The 18,722-nt window shown below is 31.7% G+C and overlaps 2 protein-coding genes across 2 annotated transcripts; both read right to left on the reverse strand.

The window, feature by feature from the left end:
- Positions 1-4,112: 4,112 nt before the first annotated feature.
- Positions 4,113-5,994, reverse strand: LOC118051678 (GDSL esterase/lipase At5g45670). The gene is made up of 5 exons (XM_035062407.2): positions 5,667-5,994; positions 5,333-5,457; positions 4,970-5,212; positions 4,633-4,888; positions 4,113-4,543 (listed from the first exon to the last, which is right to left on the reverse strand). The coding sequence occupies exons 1-5, from the start codon at positions 5,917-5,919 to the stop codon at positions 4,281-4,283; spliced, it is 1,140 nt and encodes a 379-aa protein (XP_034918298.1). The 5' UTR covers positions 5,920-5,994; the 3' UTR covers positions 4,113-4,280.
- Positions 5,995-17,678: 11,684 nt separating this feature from the next.
- On the reverse strand, positions 17,679-18,402 carry LOC118051677 (GDSL esterase/lipase At1g29670-like). The gene is made up of 2 exons (XM_073406167.1): positions 18,175-18,402; positions 17,679-17,840 (listed from the first exon to the last, which is right to left on the reverse strand). Exons 1-2 carry the CDS (start codon positions 18,400-18,402, stop codon positions 17,679-17,681), a joined length of 390 nt encoding a protein of 129 aa, XP_073262268.1.
- Positions 18,403-18,722: the final 320 nt, after the last annotated feature.

Here is an 18,722-nt window from a genome sequence, read left to right on the forward strand (position 1 = left end):
TCAAACATGAATTTAAAAGACAAATAAAAAAGGTTGTGTACTCATTGAGCTACACCCCATCAAAGTTGAAGATATACCTTGTAAGGGAAAAGTTGATTCCTTCTCTAAATTGTATTATGCTTTCCTCTGGATTTCTAATTTCTTTTTATTATAGAATTTGTTTTTTGCTTCTCTTACTTCTTTCTTTCTCATCTTAGCACACCATTCTTATAGTTTTTCTTTTAACCAACTCTAAGGTATTTTCTATCAATACTTTTGTGTTTCCTTTTTATTTTCTCCATGTGATTTCTTTCTCTCCAAATCAACCTCCCCTATGCTCAAAAGCGAATGCCCTTTTATAAGCAATCCAAAACTAGAAATTTCAAAACCATGGTGGTTTTGCGAAGAAGTTTAATGGAAGAATCTTATAATTTCTCTTCCACAACCTTCCTTTCTAAAATAGGTGGTGTCTTGTAAATCAAAATCACACATGAGAAAATAGCCTTGGAGTCTTTTATATCATGGTAAATTTTTCTTCAGTCACAAATGATTGGGTTAGGTTCTTTTTCAAACTCATTGTGAACATTAAGCCATAAACATATCTGTGATAGACCTAAACCTTGTAAAATGGATGTAGATCTATTATTAGAAACAAACTACACTTGATTTAGAGGTCTAGAAATCCATATTCATTGATTGGAAGATGAGCTCTTCAATAGATTGAATCTACCAATGTAGAGGTGGATGATTAGGGAAAATATGTTGATTTTATTGAGCCAAATAAGATACAAACATGTGATGAAGATAATTGGTCCTTGTAGAGCAGATGTTTCTCAATGGAGTGATGATGGTTAGAACCCTTGAGGTGGTCAGAGATGCCACATTTATTTGCCTAAAAAAGGCATCTTGATCAACTTTTTTCTGTTGAAGAAGATATTAAACAGGGATTGGATGACATATCACTCATTCTCTTTGTTATAATCGAGTGACATGTCGCATATCTTAACCCTAGAATTTAGATTTTTTAATTTCCTGAAAACCTTGATTAAAATCCCTTGATTTGAGCGCTTTTTGTAATCTGATCCTTAATTTTCACATTAAATAATTTAATCCTTTTCAACTATCAAACTTTTAGTTTCTCTTAAATTGACTCTTGATTTGATTAATTTCAGTCCCCGAACTCAAATAATATTTGCACTTTGGTCCTTAGTTTTGAAATTCTTTAACTTGACCCTCAATTAGCCTATAATCTTAAAATATCTTTCAATTGAACCCTTGATGGCACCAATTTGACATTTCAAAGTTTCAATTGTGTCTTTTCTTCAATTGAGTCCTCAATTGAATCCATAAAACCCATTAGAAGTTTAATTAAGTTCATCAACTCAACTAAATCCATAAAACCTTTTAGAAGTTTAATTAAGTTTATCAACTTAATTAATTCTTTTAATTTTTATCTAATTGACTTTCGAACTTATTTTTTATCTCCTTGTGTGTTGAAGATTTTTTTGGATTAAATTTTTTTTTTTTTTTTAATAAAAAATATGTTTTTTTATAAAAAAAACATTTAGGGGTTTTAAAATTAGATTACGACAACACCTATAAAATAAAAAACTCCCAAATGTTTATTTTTGAAACAAATGTTTTTCAATTTATTCCTATGCTAGTGGGCATTCTTATGGAAATTATAGCTGCTCATTCCACCATAAACTAAAATTTCAAGCCATAAATAAAGTCAAGATAATCGTTAATTTAATTTGGGAACCAAGGTTATTTCTAAAATCTTCAAGGTAGATAGAATATGATAAAATTAAAAAATCAATTGACAACTACAAAAATCCATGAAAAATATAATTAAGTAAATTATTTAATTTCTTTGAGAACAAGAATTCTTAGATAAATATATCAACATCGATATTAAGACAAAGGTATTATCATTGTGGCTTTGATACTAACTTTTAGATTCGTAAATATGTTTCTAAAATAATTTGTATTTAGATTTGATGCGAAAAAATAAATAGATCAAAATATCCTTTTTGCTATTGATGAAAAACAATCAAGGAATTTTTTTAAGGTTTTGGTACTTCTAAGCTATAACACTCAAATTTAATGGTTTTATTTCTTTAGATAAAAATCTGTATTTTCCGTACGTGAGCTTAGAGATCCAAAGTCTATATTTGTATAAACTTTTATTAATACAACTCTAATGCCATTAATTTAAGAAATTATTAAAGCTCTTGAACAAAACTAAATCTCAAAAACATCACTTCAACATAAAGATGTAGGCTTATGTATATGACCAGCTCCCTCGAAATTCCATTTTAAGAAACTCATAGTTAAAAGTTCAAATAATTGTACTATAGGAAATAAGATAGAAGGATGGGAATTTTCAATAACCCCTTTCACATCAACACTGTCAAATCACTCAACCTTGACTCAACATTATGGAACTCCAACTTGATAAAAAATCTGTCATAAAAAGCAAGAAGCAAGGATTAAAATATAGAATGTTGAAATTTTTATTTTTTTAGTATTTAATTTATAAAATTTATTAGACATATTAAAATTATAAAAATAATGTACTGGTTATTAGAAAACATAGAGTAAAAAACATATATATTTTTTGGTTATTAGAAATGTACTGGCAGATGGCCTAGTAAAGCTATTCTAGGAAATTGAGAACAGGAGAGAAGAGTTTAAAGAATGTCATACTTGATTTTTATTCCCTGTTTAATTTCTAGGTCTAGAGTATTGTTTCTGCTGTGTCTCTCTTGCTGTCACAAGATTGTTGTTGGTGTATGTTCTAACATGTAGAGATTCTGATTATATAAATTGACCATAGATTGCTTTTCCATTTCCAGTCTTGGCCACCATCTTACTGGCTACTGCTCATCTTTAGTAAATCTCGACTTCGTAAAAAAAATAAAAAAATAAAGTTTGATTCATTAATGAATTCGGCTTCATTTGAAAAACCAATAGATCTACTGTATAAGTATAGATTCAAATGAGGTGAAAGTTCTTGCAATCGAAAGAACTTAATTAGGAGATAAGCATCTCTAGCGCAAACTTTCAGCAAGTAGATTATATTTGGAGTCATATTCAACAAATACGTTCATTGGTTTGAAAGGGATCCAGATAACCGGCCATGGAGGTTATGCAGTGAGTTTAATGCAAATCTAATGTATAAGTATGGCTTATAAATCCGATACTTTAAATCATGTACATAGAGAAGGAAATAGGGAAATGAAATTTTAAGCCACTTCCTTGCTGGCTATTTTTCCCATTTTATTAATTAATTAATTAATATTAGATAATCGTAAAAAAAAATTTGATACGTTACATATAGTATCATAGTGGAATAATTTTTATTGGTAAATTACTATTTAAACATTCATGTTTATCATGGTATAGTTTTATTTTGCGCCTCCAAAATATATTATATCCCATAATGGTAAGAATTTGACGCAAACAAAAAATACACAAAAAAAATAATATAACAATCATATATATATATAGATATATATAGGATTTTATAAAAAAAATTATTCTTTACTATTAAGAAAACAAATTTTATTTTTTATTACTCAATCAATACTGAATACTCAACTCTCTTTGGTTTGGTTGTTTATATAATAATATAAACATCATAAATAAAGCTAAAAGAGTTCTAAATTAAATAATAAAAAAAGAAGTTTTAATTTATACACTTGGATATTAATTTGTGTTAGGATTTAATTCCTCTCGTCTCACTCCCAGTATAATGAAGTATAGGTTTTTTTAAAAAATCATGAGGAAAAGGAGTTAAGAAGGGCTTAAAGTATATCAAAGTCATGCAGCACACAATCAGTTTAGAAATTTGTTGAGATAGACTTCACATCAATTTGGAGACCTTGATTTTGTGTTATCAGTATAGGAATTTGTAGAGACATTAATTAGAGCTAGCAGCAGAAGCCATGATCTTTAAACCTATCATGTCCACATACGAGATTTCACAGATATAAATATAAAAATGAAGTTGTTTTGGTTTATGCAAGTACGTATGTATCCGTCTTTCAATTTTAAGGGCAAGAGTATCTCCGAATCGACTTCTATACTTTAAGAATAAATCCTTCTATGAATGGAGTTTAAGTATGATATCCAAATGATTAAGTAATTATTATTGCTTCTTTAGACTAATGCCTAAAGGCAAATTTTATTGGAATTATATTGTGAAAGGCTATGAAAAGACAGTAGATATGTCTTTCCATTGTTCTTACAGTCACAATATCTTATTCTTACTACTTATTAGACAATCGTCTTCTCCATCAGAGCTGGGCATGGTTGATATCGTAAGCATCAGAATCATCAAGCTTCAGCTTAGCTAGTTCGCTGATATCATATGGATGAGCATCCTTTTGTGACAGACTTTTATATGCTCTTTTTCCAAAGGCCCAAGCTTTAGCTTCAGTAAAATGGGCTCCGTCCCAGTACACATAGTCACTCCTGTTGCTACATGGGACGGAGAGAGATGTACATGGGACTGAACCAGATGCTACCTCGCAACAGCTCTGACGGGTATGTGTAAAACCTGCAAGCAAGAAAAAATAATTTTGGTCTCACAAAAAAGTCGTCTTCAGCCGTGAGAGAGAGAGAGCAAGGGAGGGAGGGGATTCGTACCTGCATTTGTCTGATCATCAGAATCAATTTCATAAGAGTTTATGTAGGTAAACACAGCATCAGCATGCTTTTCATTAAGTTTATGTAGCAGTGTTGGAAGCTTGTCGTTGAAAATTTGAACATCACTGTTGAACTTTTCTACACATGAAGAAGATGCATCTACGTCATTGCGATGGTTTTGTATGTTGTGCGGCATACATCCTACCCGAATAAGTCCTAACACAGCTATCTTTCTTGCTCCTGAGCAATACAGTTTCTGGCAGCAAGGGTCTTTGTTAGTTTCCAATCGCGTCAAACATTAATTGTTGTTTTACAAGAGACATTAAGTAGGACTAACCTCCAGCTGAGTTTCATAAGTTTCAATGAGAAGTTGAGCAAATTCTTCAGGAGTATATAACTGGCTGCTATTGTAGTCGTCCAAGAAATAATTGTTGAGGTAGTCGTTATGGCCCATATCAGACACATAGATGCATTGGCTCAAGTACTTCCTAGCAACTTCCTCGCTTCCCAAGATTTTGGAAATTCGTGAAACCGTGATGTTGTGATTAAATAACTGAGCATTCATCGTAAATAGTTCTCCCTTCACATACACAAAAGAAACATATGAATAGTTAGCGTTGCCAAAGCATACAAGATTACGCAAAATTCATACGGAATAATACAAGGTTTTAGTTATGAGAGGCATATGATCAGTAATCACCGCAAGAGAGCCAGTAGAATCAAGGATGCCAGCTCCATTAGATCCATAATTTACACCATCTAGAAAATTAGTGCAACCTCCGACACCAAAGTCCGTAATGTAACTGTCGAAACCTAATTGTTCAGCTGAAACAAAAAAAAATTATAATAATATTAACATCGGTTAAGGCAAGTCATCTTTCAGCAACAAAAACAGTAGTACCAGAATTGGCAAGATTTCTAATTGTAATTTAATATAACGGTCACAACTATCTAGTGAGAACATTTTTATTTTCCATTAAAGAAAACTAACACACTATATTTTGTATTATAAGAGAGGAGAGAAAACTGCAGACCGATGGTGTCAGCTATGTTGAGACCATTGCTGCACCTTCCTGTAGCCCCAGTATCAAAGTCTATCCCATAAGGAAGGTAATTAACTTTAGCTGATTTGTCAAGGTAGTTGTTGTTTCCGTTATCAAAGAGAGAATCTCCAAAGACAAAGTAGCAAGGAACTTGAGGTACGGCCTTTCCATAAGTCCAGTGTTGCCAGTTTGACACCAGCAACACCGCAGACAGCACCCACAATGCCTTAAGCCCACTTTCCATTGACAAATGAAATGAAAGAAGGAAACAGAAACAATAAATATAGAGAGAAGAAGTGCGTAGCTAGGGAAGAGTGGTTTGAATTAGAACGAACCAGGCCTATATATTTATAGAGTGGAGATCTAGCTATCTAGTGCATCTTGTGATGCGAACCTTGTGATCACGTGGTCATACAACCCACTCGCAAAGACATCAATTCTCTGAAAGCCAAGTAAATCTGGTTTGATAGGAGTGTGACACAAAAATAACTTGTACTTAGACACCAGCACTATTGGAAACAAAAACCCCCATCCAATGAATATTGATTCGCAAACGAGAAGTATAAAGATGATGCCACGAAGACAGTTCTTCTTCAATAAGTCGTTTTTTTAGTTCTTTAGAGAACTATGAAAGGGGAATTATTTCACCAACACCCACACACACAAAGTGCGGCAAACATGAAGTTTTATTAATCTGAATTGTCTAACTTACATATCTAGTTATGCTTTTATTTATACTAATTCTAGACTTAAATAAACCCTAATGGACCGCCCTTAGGTGGACTTATATGAAGCCCACTTACAATTGACCCAAATAAGTAATAATAACCCAAAGACTAAGAAGAAAATATTAAAAAAAAAACAAATAAAATCCGAAAATTATCATCTTAAATATGCTAAAATCAGATTTGTCACCCTTTAAAAGTCCTCAATAAACTAGGAAATTTGATCTGAAGGTAGAATTAATTCTGAAGTCTCCTTTTCTTTTTGTAGCTAGGATAAATAAGGAATCCTTGTAAGAAAATGATTTTGAAACATTAATGAATCTTTACCACTCTTGGAAAATTATATTGCAGTCCATTAAATATCCTTATAGAATTAGGATATTCCCAAAATAAACTGTCACATCCTTTTAAGAAAAGAATTCTAGCTAAATAAAAAATCCATAAGTTAAAAGGAAGTAAATAACAAAATTCGTACAACCTCTATTGACCCCTATTGCAATGCCTTACCGAACTCCGATAGACCTAAAATTTTAATCTAAGGTAGAAAAACATGTCAGGAGACCCTACGTAAAATTTCAACCCGATCAATGGTCGAATTGTGAATTATGACTATTGCTGTAAAATTAGATAGTTGCACATTTTAAATCATAATCTAAATTTAACCTTACCTGAATTGTATCATCTTGTAAGCGTGCTTATGTTGTAAGCCACTTGTTTTTTATCAATCTAAATAGGAGGGCACATGCAACGTTAATGTCTTTTACCTGAGCATAAACTCCCATATGTTTGAAATTGTAATAATAATAATAAATTAAAATATATATTTTTAGAAATATATTAAAATATATATTTTTATTTTAAAAAAATTATTTTTAATATTAATATATCAAAATAATCTAAAAATATAAAAAAATTATTTTAAATAAAAAAATATTAAAAATTTTAATGAATATGATTTATATTGTGTTTTTAAACTGGATCTAAATAAAAGGGCACGTGCAGCATTTTGCGGTTCAGCTTTTCTCAAACCTTAATTTTCACAATATCTTGTAAGATCATAACAAAAATCATAATTCGAAAACATTAAAAATATAAAATATAAAGCGATCAATACAAAGGAAAAAGGGCATGGAATTTGATATTTTTATTATTATTTTTAAGAGAAACTTTATTCATTAGCTGTATAGGCATAATTATAAGTGGTGTTTATCAATCACTTATACGTCGTCGAGGCCTTTATGTAAACACCATACATGCGTAGAATGCCACATAAGAATAAATTTTTCATAAATATAGCATGGTGGTCGAACTCCGGTTTTCTCTTTTTAGAGTTCTCATGTCTTGAGATAGTTGTTGAGAGAGGTGTAATTAATAAAAAAAGAAATTAAATAATTAATCATTATTGTACCCAGGGGCGAAATAGGAAAATAAAATTAAAAAGGGTCAAATTAGATGAATTATTCGAGAAGGGCCAATATTTCAGTTGTTTTACTACTAAAACTATAAACATTGTTAAAGAAGGGGCTAAAAAAAACATTTCCTTGCAAGGGTCAAGACTCGTGCCAGCCCTCCTGTCTCCGCTACTGATTGTACCCCACATATTTTTCAATTGTTGCTATCACTATTTAATGCATCTTTTTAACCCTTCTTTTTTAAGAAAAAGGTTACTAATTCTATAAAAATTAAAAAATTATCTTAATTTAAATTAGTCTCATAAATGTTTCAATTTTCTATTAAATGCACCTCTAAAATCATATCATTTTTTTAAATAGTATGCCAATAATACTAAATAAATAAAATTTGAAATTAAATGCTTAACTTTTTTTTTTATCTTAAATAATTGACACAAGAAATTTATAGAAACATGAAAGTAATTTTTTGAAAACGAATTAGTTTAGATGTCAATAACATGTTTAAAACCTAATTACAAAAGTGATATTATTTTTATTTTTTTCAAATGATGTAGATCTAAAGACAAATAACTTACTAGTATTGCCATTGATTTCATGTGTGATGGCAATAACTATTAAGTAAACTAAAGAGATCATAGCAATCACAGCAGTGACACCTCCAATCTAGCTGTCACCATTTATGCCAATATCAGATCTTGTGTATTCCATAATTTTAGGATCATTTTTTTTCCATTACATATCTTTGATTTCCTAAACTTATGCTCTTAGGTTGTATAAAGATACAAAGTATGTATAAAGACAAGTGAGTGTTTTTATAATAAGAACAACCATAACATTTTGCATCCTCTTTATGGTATCAGAGTTGTGATCTCTAACAAGTATTTTTTTTTTAACTTCTGCAACATGGCTGCCATCTCTACATCTACCATTGATTCACCCATCATCACCCTCAATACCGCCACCACCATTAATGAAAAACTCACCCCTTCCACCTTTCCTCAGTGGAGAGCTCAATTTAAGGCATTACTCATTACTCATTGGTTATGATCTCATTGACTTTGTCACTAGTGCAAAAGTATTTCCAGCTGTTGATAAAACCAACTTTGCTGCCTCCACAGCCATGAGCTCCCACTAGCTTCACCAAGACAAACTCATCCTCCATGCCATTCTTGCCTCCACCTCTACTACTATCACCCCACTCCTTACTTTATACAAAACATCTCATAAAGCTTGGCAACACTTACCCGTCTCTATACTGGAAAATCAAGAACACGAATGATGCAGCTCAAGGAAGATTTAACCTTGAGCACTCATGGAAATCACACAGTTACTAAGTTCCTTCAAGCAATTAAAATGCTTGTTGACAAACTTGCAATCATCCATCATCCAGTTTCAGATGATGATTTAACCTTTACATTCTTAATGGATTGGGTCCCGAATTCAGAGAAATTGCAGCACCTATTCGCACTAGTGAGACTTCTCTGAAATTTAAAGATCTGCATAATCTTTTTGTAGGTCATGAAAATTATCTTCAACGATTGCAAAATCAATCGCCAGCAACCTTTATTCCCACTACAAATTACTTTCATCGAAAGGAATTGGGCAGTATAAACCAAGCAATAAGCTTTTCTTTCAGAAGACCTGCAGCTTAAATGGGCATAACAAAAATTGGCCCTCACCTTCAGGCTATAGGAAATTTAAGCCTAAGTGCCAGTGGTGTGATTAAGTGGGTCATCCAGCAAAAAATTGCCTAAAAATGCTTTCTGCTGAATTCACTACAAACTATGTAGTATCTTCTCAAGAGAAGAAACAAAAGTGGCTGGTTGACTCAACAACATCTCATAATATGACCATTGATCTCTCTAAATTGACGATTAATTCTGAATATGATGGTACTGATGAGGTGGTTATTGGTGATGGATGAGGTTTGCCTGTATCTCATATTGGTTCATTATCTCTTGCATCGTCTAAACATGTCTTTCAATTACGTAATACTCTTTATGTTCCTACAATTTTAAAAAATCTTATTTATGTTCATCATTTCACCAAACATAATACTGTTTATCTTAAATTTCATCCTACTTATTTTCTAGTGAAGGATCAAATCACGGGGGTGACACTACTCAAAGGCGATTGTGAAGATGGTGTGTACCCATTTCCAGAATAACTACCTCTAAAAAATGTTGTTGCCTATGTCCACGAACATACCATCACTAATGGATGACACAAAAGACTTGGTCATCCATCGTCAAAATTGGTTCATCATTTAATTCACACTTTTTATTTACCCACAAATAAGAATGAATCCTTATCTCTTTGTTCTTCATGTTCTCAAAATAAAGCACATCGTCAGAATTTTAATAATTATGGTCTCATTAGCATTGCTCCATTGGATTTGATTTATAGAGATGTTTCGGGTCCATCACATGCAGTTGGTATTGATGGTTCTAAATATTATCTTATTTTTGTTGACCACTATACCAAATACACTTGGCTCTATCCTATGACTCATAAATCAACAGTTCAAATAATTTTTCCACAATTCAGAAATCTTGTGGAAAATAAATTTAACACCAAAATCAAGAGTCTTTATTCCGACAACGGTGGAGAATATATCAGTCTCAAATCCTATCTTTCAGTTCATGAAATTAGTCATTATACGACCGCTCCCCATACCCCATGACAAAATGGTATGTTTGAAAGACATCATCGACACATTGTTGAGACTGGTCTCACCTTACCCATAGATGCTCACATGCCCCTTTCATATTAGCCATACGCTTTTCAAGCTGTGGCCTACCTTATAAATTGAATGCCCACCTCCACTTTAAATAATAAATCTCCATTTGAAAAATTGTTCAAACAACTTCCAAACTATCTCAAACTCAAATAATTCAGCTGTCTATGTTATCCGTATAATCAACACAAGCTGGAACCCAAGGCCACACCATGCATATTTATGGGTTACTCATTGTCTCAAAATTCTTATATTTGTCTTGAGCCCAAAACACGAAAGTTGTTTCACTCCCGACATGTCATCTTCCATGAAGGGACTTTCCATTTTCAGACATCATCCTCCACCAACTCCATGCTCATCTCACCTTCATCAACAATTAAAGACTTTTTTGTTCAAATCTCCTTGCCGAAAGTTCCCTGCCTTCTCCTCATCCAACAAAATCTCTAGAATTGGGTGCTGCTACCTCACCATCGTCTACAAATGGATCACCCCCTACATCTCTTCCTCCTCATATAAGTACTCCCTACTCTCCCACTTTACTTTCCATCCAAATTCGTCCATTAGAAGTGTATGCCCCTGCTATTTCTGAGCACACTGACGTGCACACCAACAGAATAACCACTCGTTCCATGAATGATATTTATAAACAAAAAAAATCCTTTGTAGTCACTAAACACCCTCTTCCACCCTCCTCGGAACCTACGAGTGCCTCTAAAGCATTTATTGATTCCAACTAGCGCATTGTCATATCCTCTGAATTAATTGTGTTAATACATGGCACCTCATTCCCCCTCCCTTTAATTGTAATATTGTTCGCTATAAATAGGTGTTCCAGATTAAAAGGCATGCAGGTGGTTCAGTTGATCGATTTAAGGCCAGACTAGTAGCCAAAAGGTTCAATAAAAGACTAGGACTGGATTACAAAGAGACATTCAGTCTAGTTGTAAAACCATTGACCATTCATACTGTCTTAACCATTGCCATTATGCAAGGTTGGTCTCTCATGCAATTAGATGTAAATAATGTCTTTCTTTATGGGCATTTAACTGAAAAAGTCTATAAGCAGCAACCACCTGGTTTCAAGAGTGTAGAAAATCCACATCATGTTTGTTGTCTTACAAACGCAATATACGGGCTAAAACAAGCACCTTGTGCTTGGTATTCTGCTCTCAAAATGGCACTCTCAGAATTTGGTTTCATCAATGCTAAATCTGACTCTCTTCTCTTTGTGTTTTCTAATGGTTTAATACTTACATATTGTCTAGTTTATGTTGATGATCTGATCCTCACTAGAAACAACACACCATTTGTTGCAGGCATTATTGCACAGTTTGGACAGAAATTCTCCATCAAGGACTTGGGGCCCTTACATTTTTTCCTTGGCATTGAAGTCATCCTTACTGCAGATGGCTTGTTTCTAAATCAGCATTAGTATGTTCGAGACTTGCTTACTAAAACCAGTATGGATGGAGCTAAGGATGTCACAACTCCCCTCTCTGTCTCGGTTCCTTTAAAGCTGGTAGATGGTTCCTCAACAATTGATCCCATAGAATATTGATAAGTGATTGGTGCATTGCAATACCTCAGCTTAACTTATCCTGATATTAGTTTTGCAGTCAATAAACTCTCACAATTTATGCATCGTCCAACACAAATTCACTAGACCACCACTAAACGACTACTGTGTTATCTAAAGAACACTATCTTTCATGGCATAAATATCAGAAACACTTCAAACCCAGCCTTGACACGTTTCTCGGATGCTAATTGGGCTGGTAGCTTGGATGATAGAAAATCAACTTAAGCTTATATTATTTTTCTTGGTCCAACACCTATCTCATGGAGCTCGAAAAAGCAACGTGCCATTGCTCGATCATCCATTGAAGCTGAATATAGGGCTTTAGCCACTGCTGTAGCCGAGTCCATGTGGCTGCTCTCCCTACTTCACGAAATGAAGTTTTCCTTACTACACTCACCTATACTTTTTTGTGATAATTTGGGAGCCACTCAGTTAAGCTTTAATCCTATTCAGCACTCAAGAATGAAGCACATTCAAATAGACTTCACTTTGTGCGAGATTTGGTTGAGAAAAAGCTTCTTCATGTTCACCATGTCCACACTAATGACCAGCTTGCTGATTTATTCACCAAGCTGCTTTCTAGACGACGGACAGAATTTCTACGAGACAAGATCGGCCTAACTGATGGTAGCCCGTTCTTGCGGGGGTGTATTAAGGAAACTAAGGAAATCACAGCAATCACAACAATCACAGCAGTGCCACATCCAGTCTAGGTATCACCATTTACGTCAATACCAGATCTTGTGTATTCCATAATTTTATGATCAGTTTTCTTTCCGTTATATATATTTATTTGATTGCCTAAACTTATGCTCCTGGGTTGTATAAAGATACTGAGTATGTACAAAGACGAGTGTGTGTTTTTATAATAAGAACAACCATAACATTTTGCATCCTCTTTAATAACTACTATGAGTTTTCATATGCCAGTAATTTTACCGAGGGGTATGATGTAGAAGATGGGTGGCTTTTCTGAAGTAGATGAGGTCTCTATTGATTAGTGAAACTTTTTATTTTTTATTGGGAAAAAAACTTGGAAAAGAAAATTATTTTGTGATACTGAACTAGCTCTTTGACTCCAAATCTAGGAGATTATGTCATTTAAATAAGGATTTAGAAATTGAGTTTTGTTATTCAAAATAGATAAACTCTTATCTGTTGATTGTTAAATCTTTCAACAATGAGATCCAGTAAAATGATTTGTTTCTGCATTAATTTATGGTAATGAGAGACTCATTTTTGTGTGATTTGAAAGAAAAATCTTGTCATAGAAAAATCTGATAAGAAAATTTAGAGAACTTTATTTATCATCCATGAAAAGACTAGATTTTGTCGGGAAGATCATGTTTTATCCATAATATTAAATATTTTGTTATAACTTATAAGTACTATTCTCTTGTAACAATAAATTATGTTTTTTATATTTTTTATTGAATTGATGTAAGAATAGTAATTTATTTTGTATAAACTTAATATTAATAAAATTATTATATATATTTTTTAAAATGATTAGTGCTGTTAATTGTAAATAATTATGTGAATATTGTAAATACTTATCATATACGAAAGGACTGATCGTATTATTTCAAGGACGATCAATTTAATTTGATAATTGAATATACTATAAGGCTGAACCGAAAGGACTGTTGGCAGTAAGAAAATAGTATATGATTGAATTATTTTGGGTTCTTGTACATAATGAAGCAATTCGCTTTTAATTCTTCAGCTACCATAATTACTGCGGACTTGCAGGCATGTGGTTGAGGTGTAAGAGGCTAAGAGCCATTCGAAGAAAAGCGCCTTGTGTGCTCAATTTTTAACTTGTGTAATAGTGTAGTTGTTATTATTTTTTAAATAATTTTTTATTTTAAAATATCTGTTAATAATGTTTTTTTTTAGTTTTTAAAAATTATTTTTAATATTAGCACATTAAAATGATTTGAAAACACTAAAAACATATTAATTTAAAATTAATAAAAAAATAAAAAATTTTTCAAATTTTTTCAAAAGCACTATTGAAACGCAGAAACAAACAGTCTCATCATTGGTATGAAAAACGTTCCAGAAAATGAAAAAAATTAGGCAATTATCATCCAAATTAAATAAAAAATAATGAATTAATATAACATTAATTTTTAATATATAAAATAACACATTTTTAAACATCATTGTTCATAAAGATAATATATAATGAATATCATATTTTTGAACCACGAGATCAATTTAATTAAAATTTTATCATCAATATTTTTAGCCAAAACGTGCCATTTCATTAAAATAAAAGCGACGTCAAACTTATGTCAAAGTCCAAATCAGTCTTCAATTTGTAATTTGTTCAATCAAGTCTTAAATTACAATTTTGATTTAAAAATCAATGCAATTGCATCCCTGCCAAAAATCACACAATGGCCCTGAAGTTGGCTGCGCTTTTCACTTCGGTCTTTGGTCTTGAATTTATGCAATTTGACCCTCAATTGATCAATAAACTTCTAATTTTTTCAATTTGGCCCCTAATTCGGTTTAATTACAGCCACTCTATTTACGCGTCTTTTCCAATTTGGTCCTTGATTTCAGATTTGTTCAATTAAGTCCCTAATTGGCCATTAAGCTTCAGTATTTATGCAATTAAACCCCTGATTTGACCAAATTAACTCTCAAAAATTATAATTTGAAGCCAAAACTTTAATTTCTTCCAATTAAAGCCCAAATTGACTTCAAAATCAATTTTTTTTGCAAACAAACCCTCCATAAATTCAATTAAACCTTCAATAAAATATAATTGAGTCCATGAACATCTAATTTTAATTTTTTCTTTCTTAAGTTGAATTTTCTTTGTTAGTCGGGGATTCCACCAGTCCAATATATGCTATCAAATTTCAATCTTTGTATTTGTAAACATCCTGAACCAATTTGTGACCATTTTCTTGAACGTTTTGACATCCACTCTTCATTGTCCATTTATTTATTATTATTATTATATTTTTGCGTGGGGATCCATAAATGGGTTATGACAAATAATAATTTACTTTGTATAAAATATTAATAAAATTATTATATATATTTTTTAAAATGACTAGTGCTGTGAATTGTAAATAATTATGTGAATATTGTAAATACTTATCATATATGAAAGGACTGATCGTATTATTTCAAGGACGATCAATTTAATTTGATAATTGAATATACTATAAGGCTGAACCGAAAGGACTATTGGCAGTAAGAAAATAGTATATGATTGAATTATTTTGGATTCTTGGGCATAATGAAGCAATTCGCTTTAATTCTTCAGCTACCATAATTACTGCGGACTTGCAGGCATGTGGATGAGGTGTAAAAGCCGTTCGAAGGAAAGCACTTGTGTGCTCGAATTCAAGCTTGTTTATTAGTGTTGTTATTGTTGTTTTTTAAAATATATTAATTTAAATTTAATAAAAAAATAAAAATATTTTAAATTTTTTTCAAAAACACTTTTGAAATACATAAAAAAACAGGCCCGACATCATTGGTATGAAAAACATTCCAGAAAATGAAAACAATTAGACAATTATCATCCAAATTAAATAAAAAATAATGAATTAATATAACATCAATTTTTTTATATATAAAATAACACATTTTTAAACATCATTGTTCATAAAGATAATATAATTAATATCATATTTTTCAACCATATATGATATCAATTTAATTAAAATTTTATCATGAATAATTTAGCTTAAATAAAAGAAAAAAATTAATTAAGTTCTTGTCATTTTTATTATATAATAAAGTATATTTATTGAATTTAGTCTTAATAGTTTAAGTTTAATAAACATAGCATAGCATGACTGAAAAACATGAAAGGATATCACTCTAATTAATATTTGAAAGACAGGCATTTTTTAATTCGCATAGACGTCCACTCCCCTTTTATTTCACAAGCCTCAACTTTTCTCGAGTAGAAGTTTAGATTTGTGAGATCATTAAACAATATCTAACACTTCATAAACCAATGTAATTATTCATTAATTAAGGTGTGGTTTGACCACCTAATTTTGAATTTCTAGAGTCAAGAACCAAATTAAAACACCAAGAGCTTTTCTATTTGCAACCAATTCAGCTTGATTTGAATACGTTACTCTGATCATGATTGAAAGTAGTTATTTCACAATATAAATTCCAAAACTAATTTTTATTTAATTATACGTAATTAAAAAGTATGTTTTTTAAGGTATTTAGATTTTGAAGAAGAAAATATACTTTTTAAATTGAAGTCCCCATTCCTTATTTATAATCATTTTTTATGAAAAAGATCTTTTATTAACGGCATTATTTTTTAATAAAAAGTCAAAGTAATTAAAATAAATATTCATAACAATCTCAATACTTTAAGAAGGGAAAAATTTATTTATTGGGGAAAAACTTTCATTTCCTTATTTTTTTTTTTCTCACAAAACATGTCGTTTTAGGAGCATATTTTTTAAAATAACAACTTATTCTAATCTAAAGAGCAAGTTTCAAACAAAAAATAAATATAAAAAACTCATGTCTTCATTGAATATTCATATACAATTTATTTTACAGTATTGTGCATATTACACTCATATATAATTATTAACCAAGTTATTACAAATATAACTATAAAAAGCTATCATTTTATTTTAAAAAAATATGGCATAATCAGAATTTTTTAAATATCATTGTAATTAATAATTTAAAGCAATTTTTTTAAATTAAAAAAAAAAAGTATTTCTTGGCTCAGAAGGTCAGGCTAGCATGGCATTTTTTCTTTTACATTAATCGGAAGACTAAAAAAAAAAGAGTTATGTAAAAAAACAAAAAAAAAAACTTTAAGAATTCATCGATAACATTGCTACTGCTGAACCAACTGTCATTTGCACAGCATGATGGCCAACACTTTTTAAGTTTCTCCTAACCTGTATAGTATCCTTATATCTGAGCTACCACGTCTTGCTACACTACGAACACAGTACCAAAATCATAATTCGAAAAAATAATATAAGGCGTTCAATACAAAGGAAAAAAGGGGAAAAGCCGAAGTGAGTCAAAGAAAGATAAGCTTATCATGTTCACATATGGGACTTCACAGATACAAATATAAAAGTAGAGTTCTTTTGGTTTATGTAGGTACATATGTATCCTTCTTTTGATTTCAATGGCAAGTGTATCTCCTAATAGACTTCCATGCGTTAAGAATAAATCTCTCTATGAATGGATTTTATGTATGATATCCACATGATTAAGGAATTAAGTAATTGTTATTGTCTTCTTGAGGCGAATTCCCTTCTAGCAGGCATCATTATGAATTCATTAATTAAAATCATAACAACTTTCGGAATGCGTAAATGCAAATTTTACTGGAATTATATTGTGCAAGGCTATGAAAAGACCAGTATATATGTCTTTCTATTGTTCTTACAGTCACAATATCTTATTCTCTGACTGCTTGTTAGACAATCGTCTTCTCCATCAGAGCTGGGCATGGTTGATATCGTAAGCTTAACTAGTTCGCTGATATCATATGGATAGGCGTCCTTTGGTGACTGACGTTTATATGCTCTTTTTCCAAAGGCCCAAGCTTTTAGCTTCAGTAAAATGGGCTCCATCCCAGTACACATAGTCACTCCTGTTGCTACATGGGAAGGAGAGAGATTTACATGGGACTGTACCAGGTTCTACGTCGCAACAGCTCTGACGGGTATGTGTAAAAACCTGCAAGCAAGAAAAAAATAATTTTGGGTCTCACAAAAAAAGTCGTCTTCAACCGTGAGATAAAGAGAGCAAGGGAGGGATTCGTACCTGTATTTGTCTGATTATCAGAATCAATGTCGTAAGAGTTTATTAAGTTTTCTGAGCAGTTCTTGAAGCTTGTCGTTGAAAATTTGAACATCATCATTGAGCTTGTATGCACATGAAGATGCATCTAGTTCACTGGGATTTTTTTGTATGTTGGACGGCATACATCCTACCCGAATAAGTCTTTGTTATTTTCCAATCGCGTCAAACATTAATTGTTGTTTTACAAGAGACATTAAGTAGGACTAACCTCCAGCTGAGTTTCATAAGTTTCAATGAGAAGTTGAGCAAATTCTTCAGGAGTATATAACTGGCTGCTATTGTAGTCGTCCAAGAAATAATTGTTGAGGTAGTCGTTATGGCCCATATCAGACACATAGATGCATTGGCTCAAGTACTTCCTAGCAACTTCCTCGCTTCCCAAGATTTTGGAAATTCGTGAAACCGTGATATTGTGATTAAATAACTGAGCATTCATCGTGAATAGTTCTCCCTTCACATACACAAAAGAATCATATGAATAGTTAGCGTTGCCAAAGCATACGATCATTAATACAGAGTTTGTGAAGGGTTCATAAATGTTTGCCCTATATATAATCTGTTGTGTAATAAAGACTTCAAGCATTGAAGTTTTTGTGCCCTAAGTACAATTTTCATTAAGCCCTGTCTCAAAGGTATGGGTTAAAATTAGGGGGAGCAAAAAAACCGAAAAACTGATTAAACCGAGAAAACCGAATCGTGAAAAAAAACCAATTAAAATTTTGAAAAAACCGACCAGTTTGGTTTTATAAGTCTGAA

The sequence above is a fragment of the Populus alba genome, chromosome 18 (genome assembly GCF_005239225.2).
Source record: "Populus alba chromosome 18, ASM523922v2, whole genome shotgun sequence".
NCBI lineage: Eukaryota > Viridiplantae > Streptophyta > Magnoliopsida > Malpighiales > Salicaceae > Populus > Populus alba.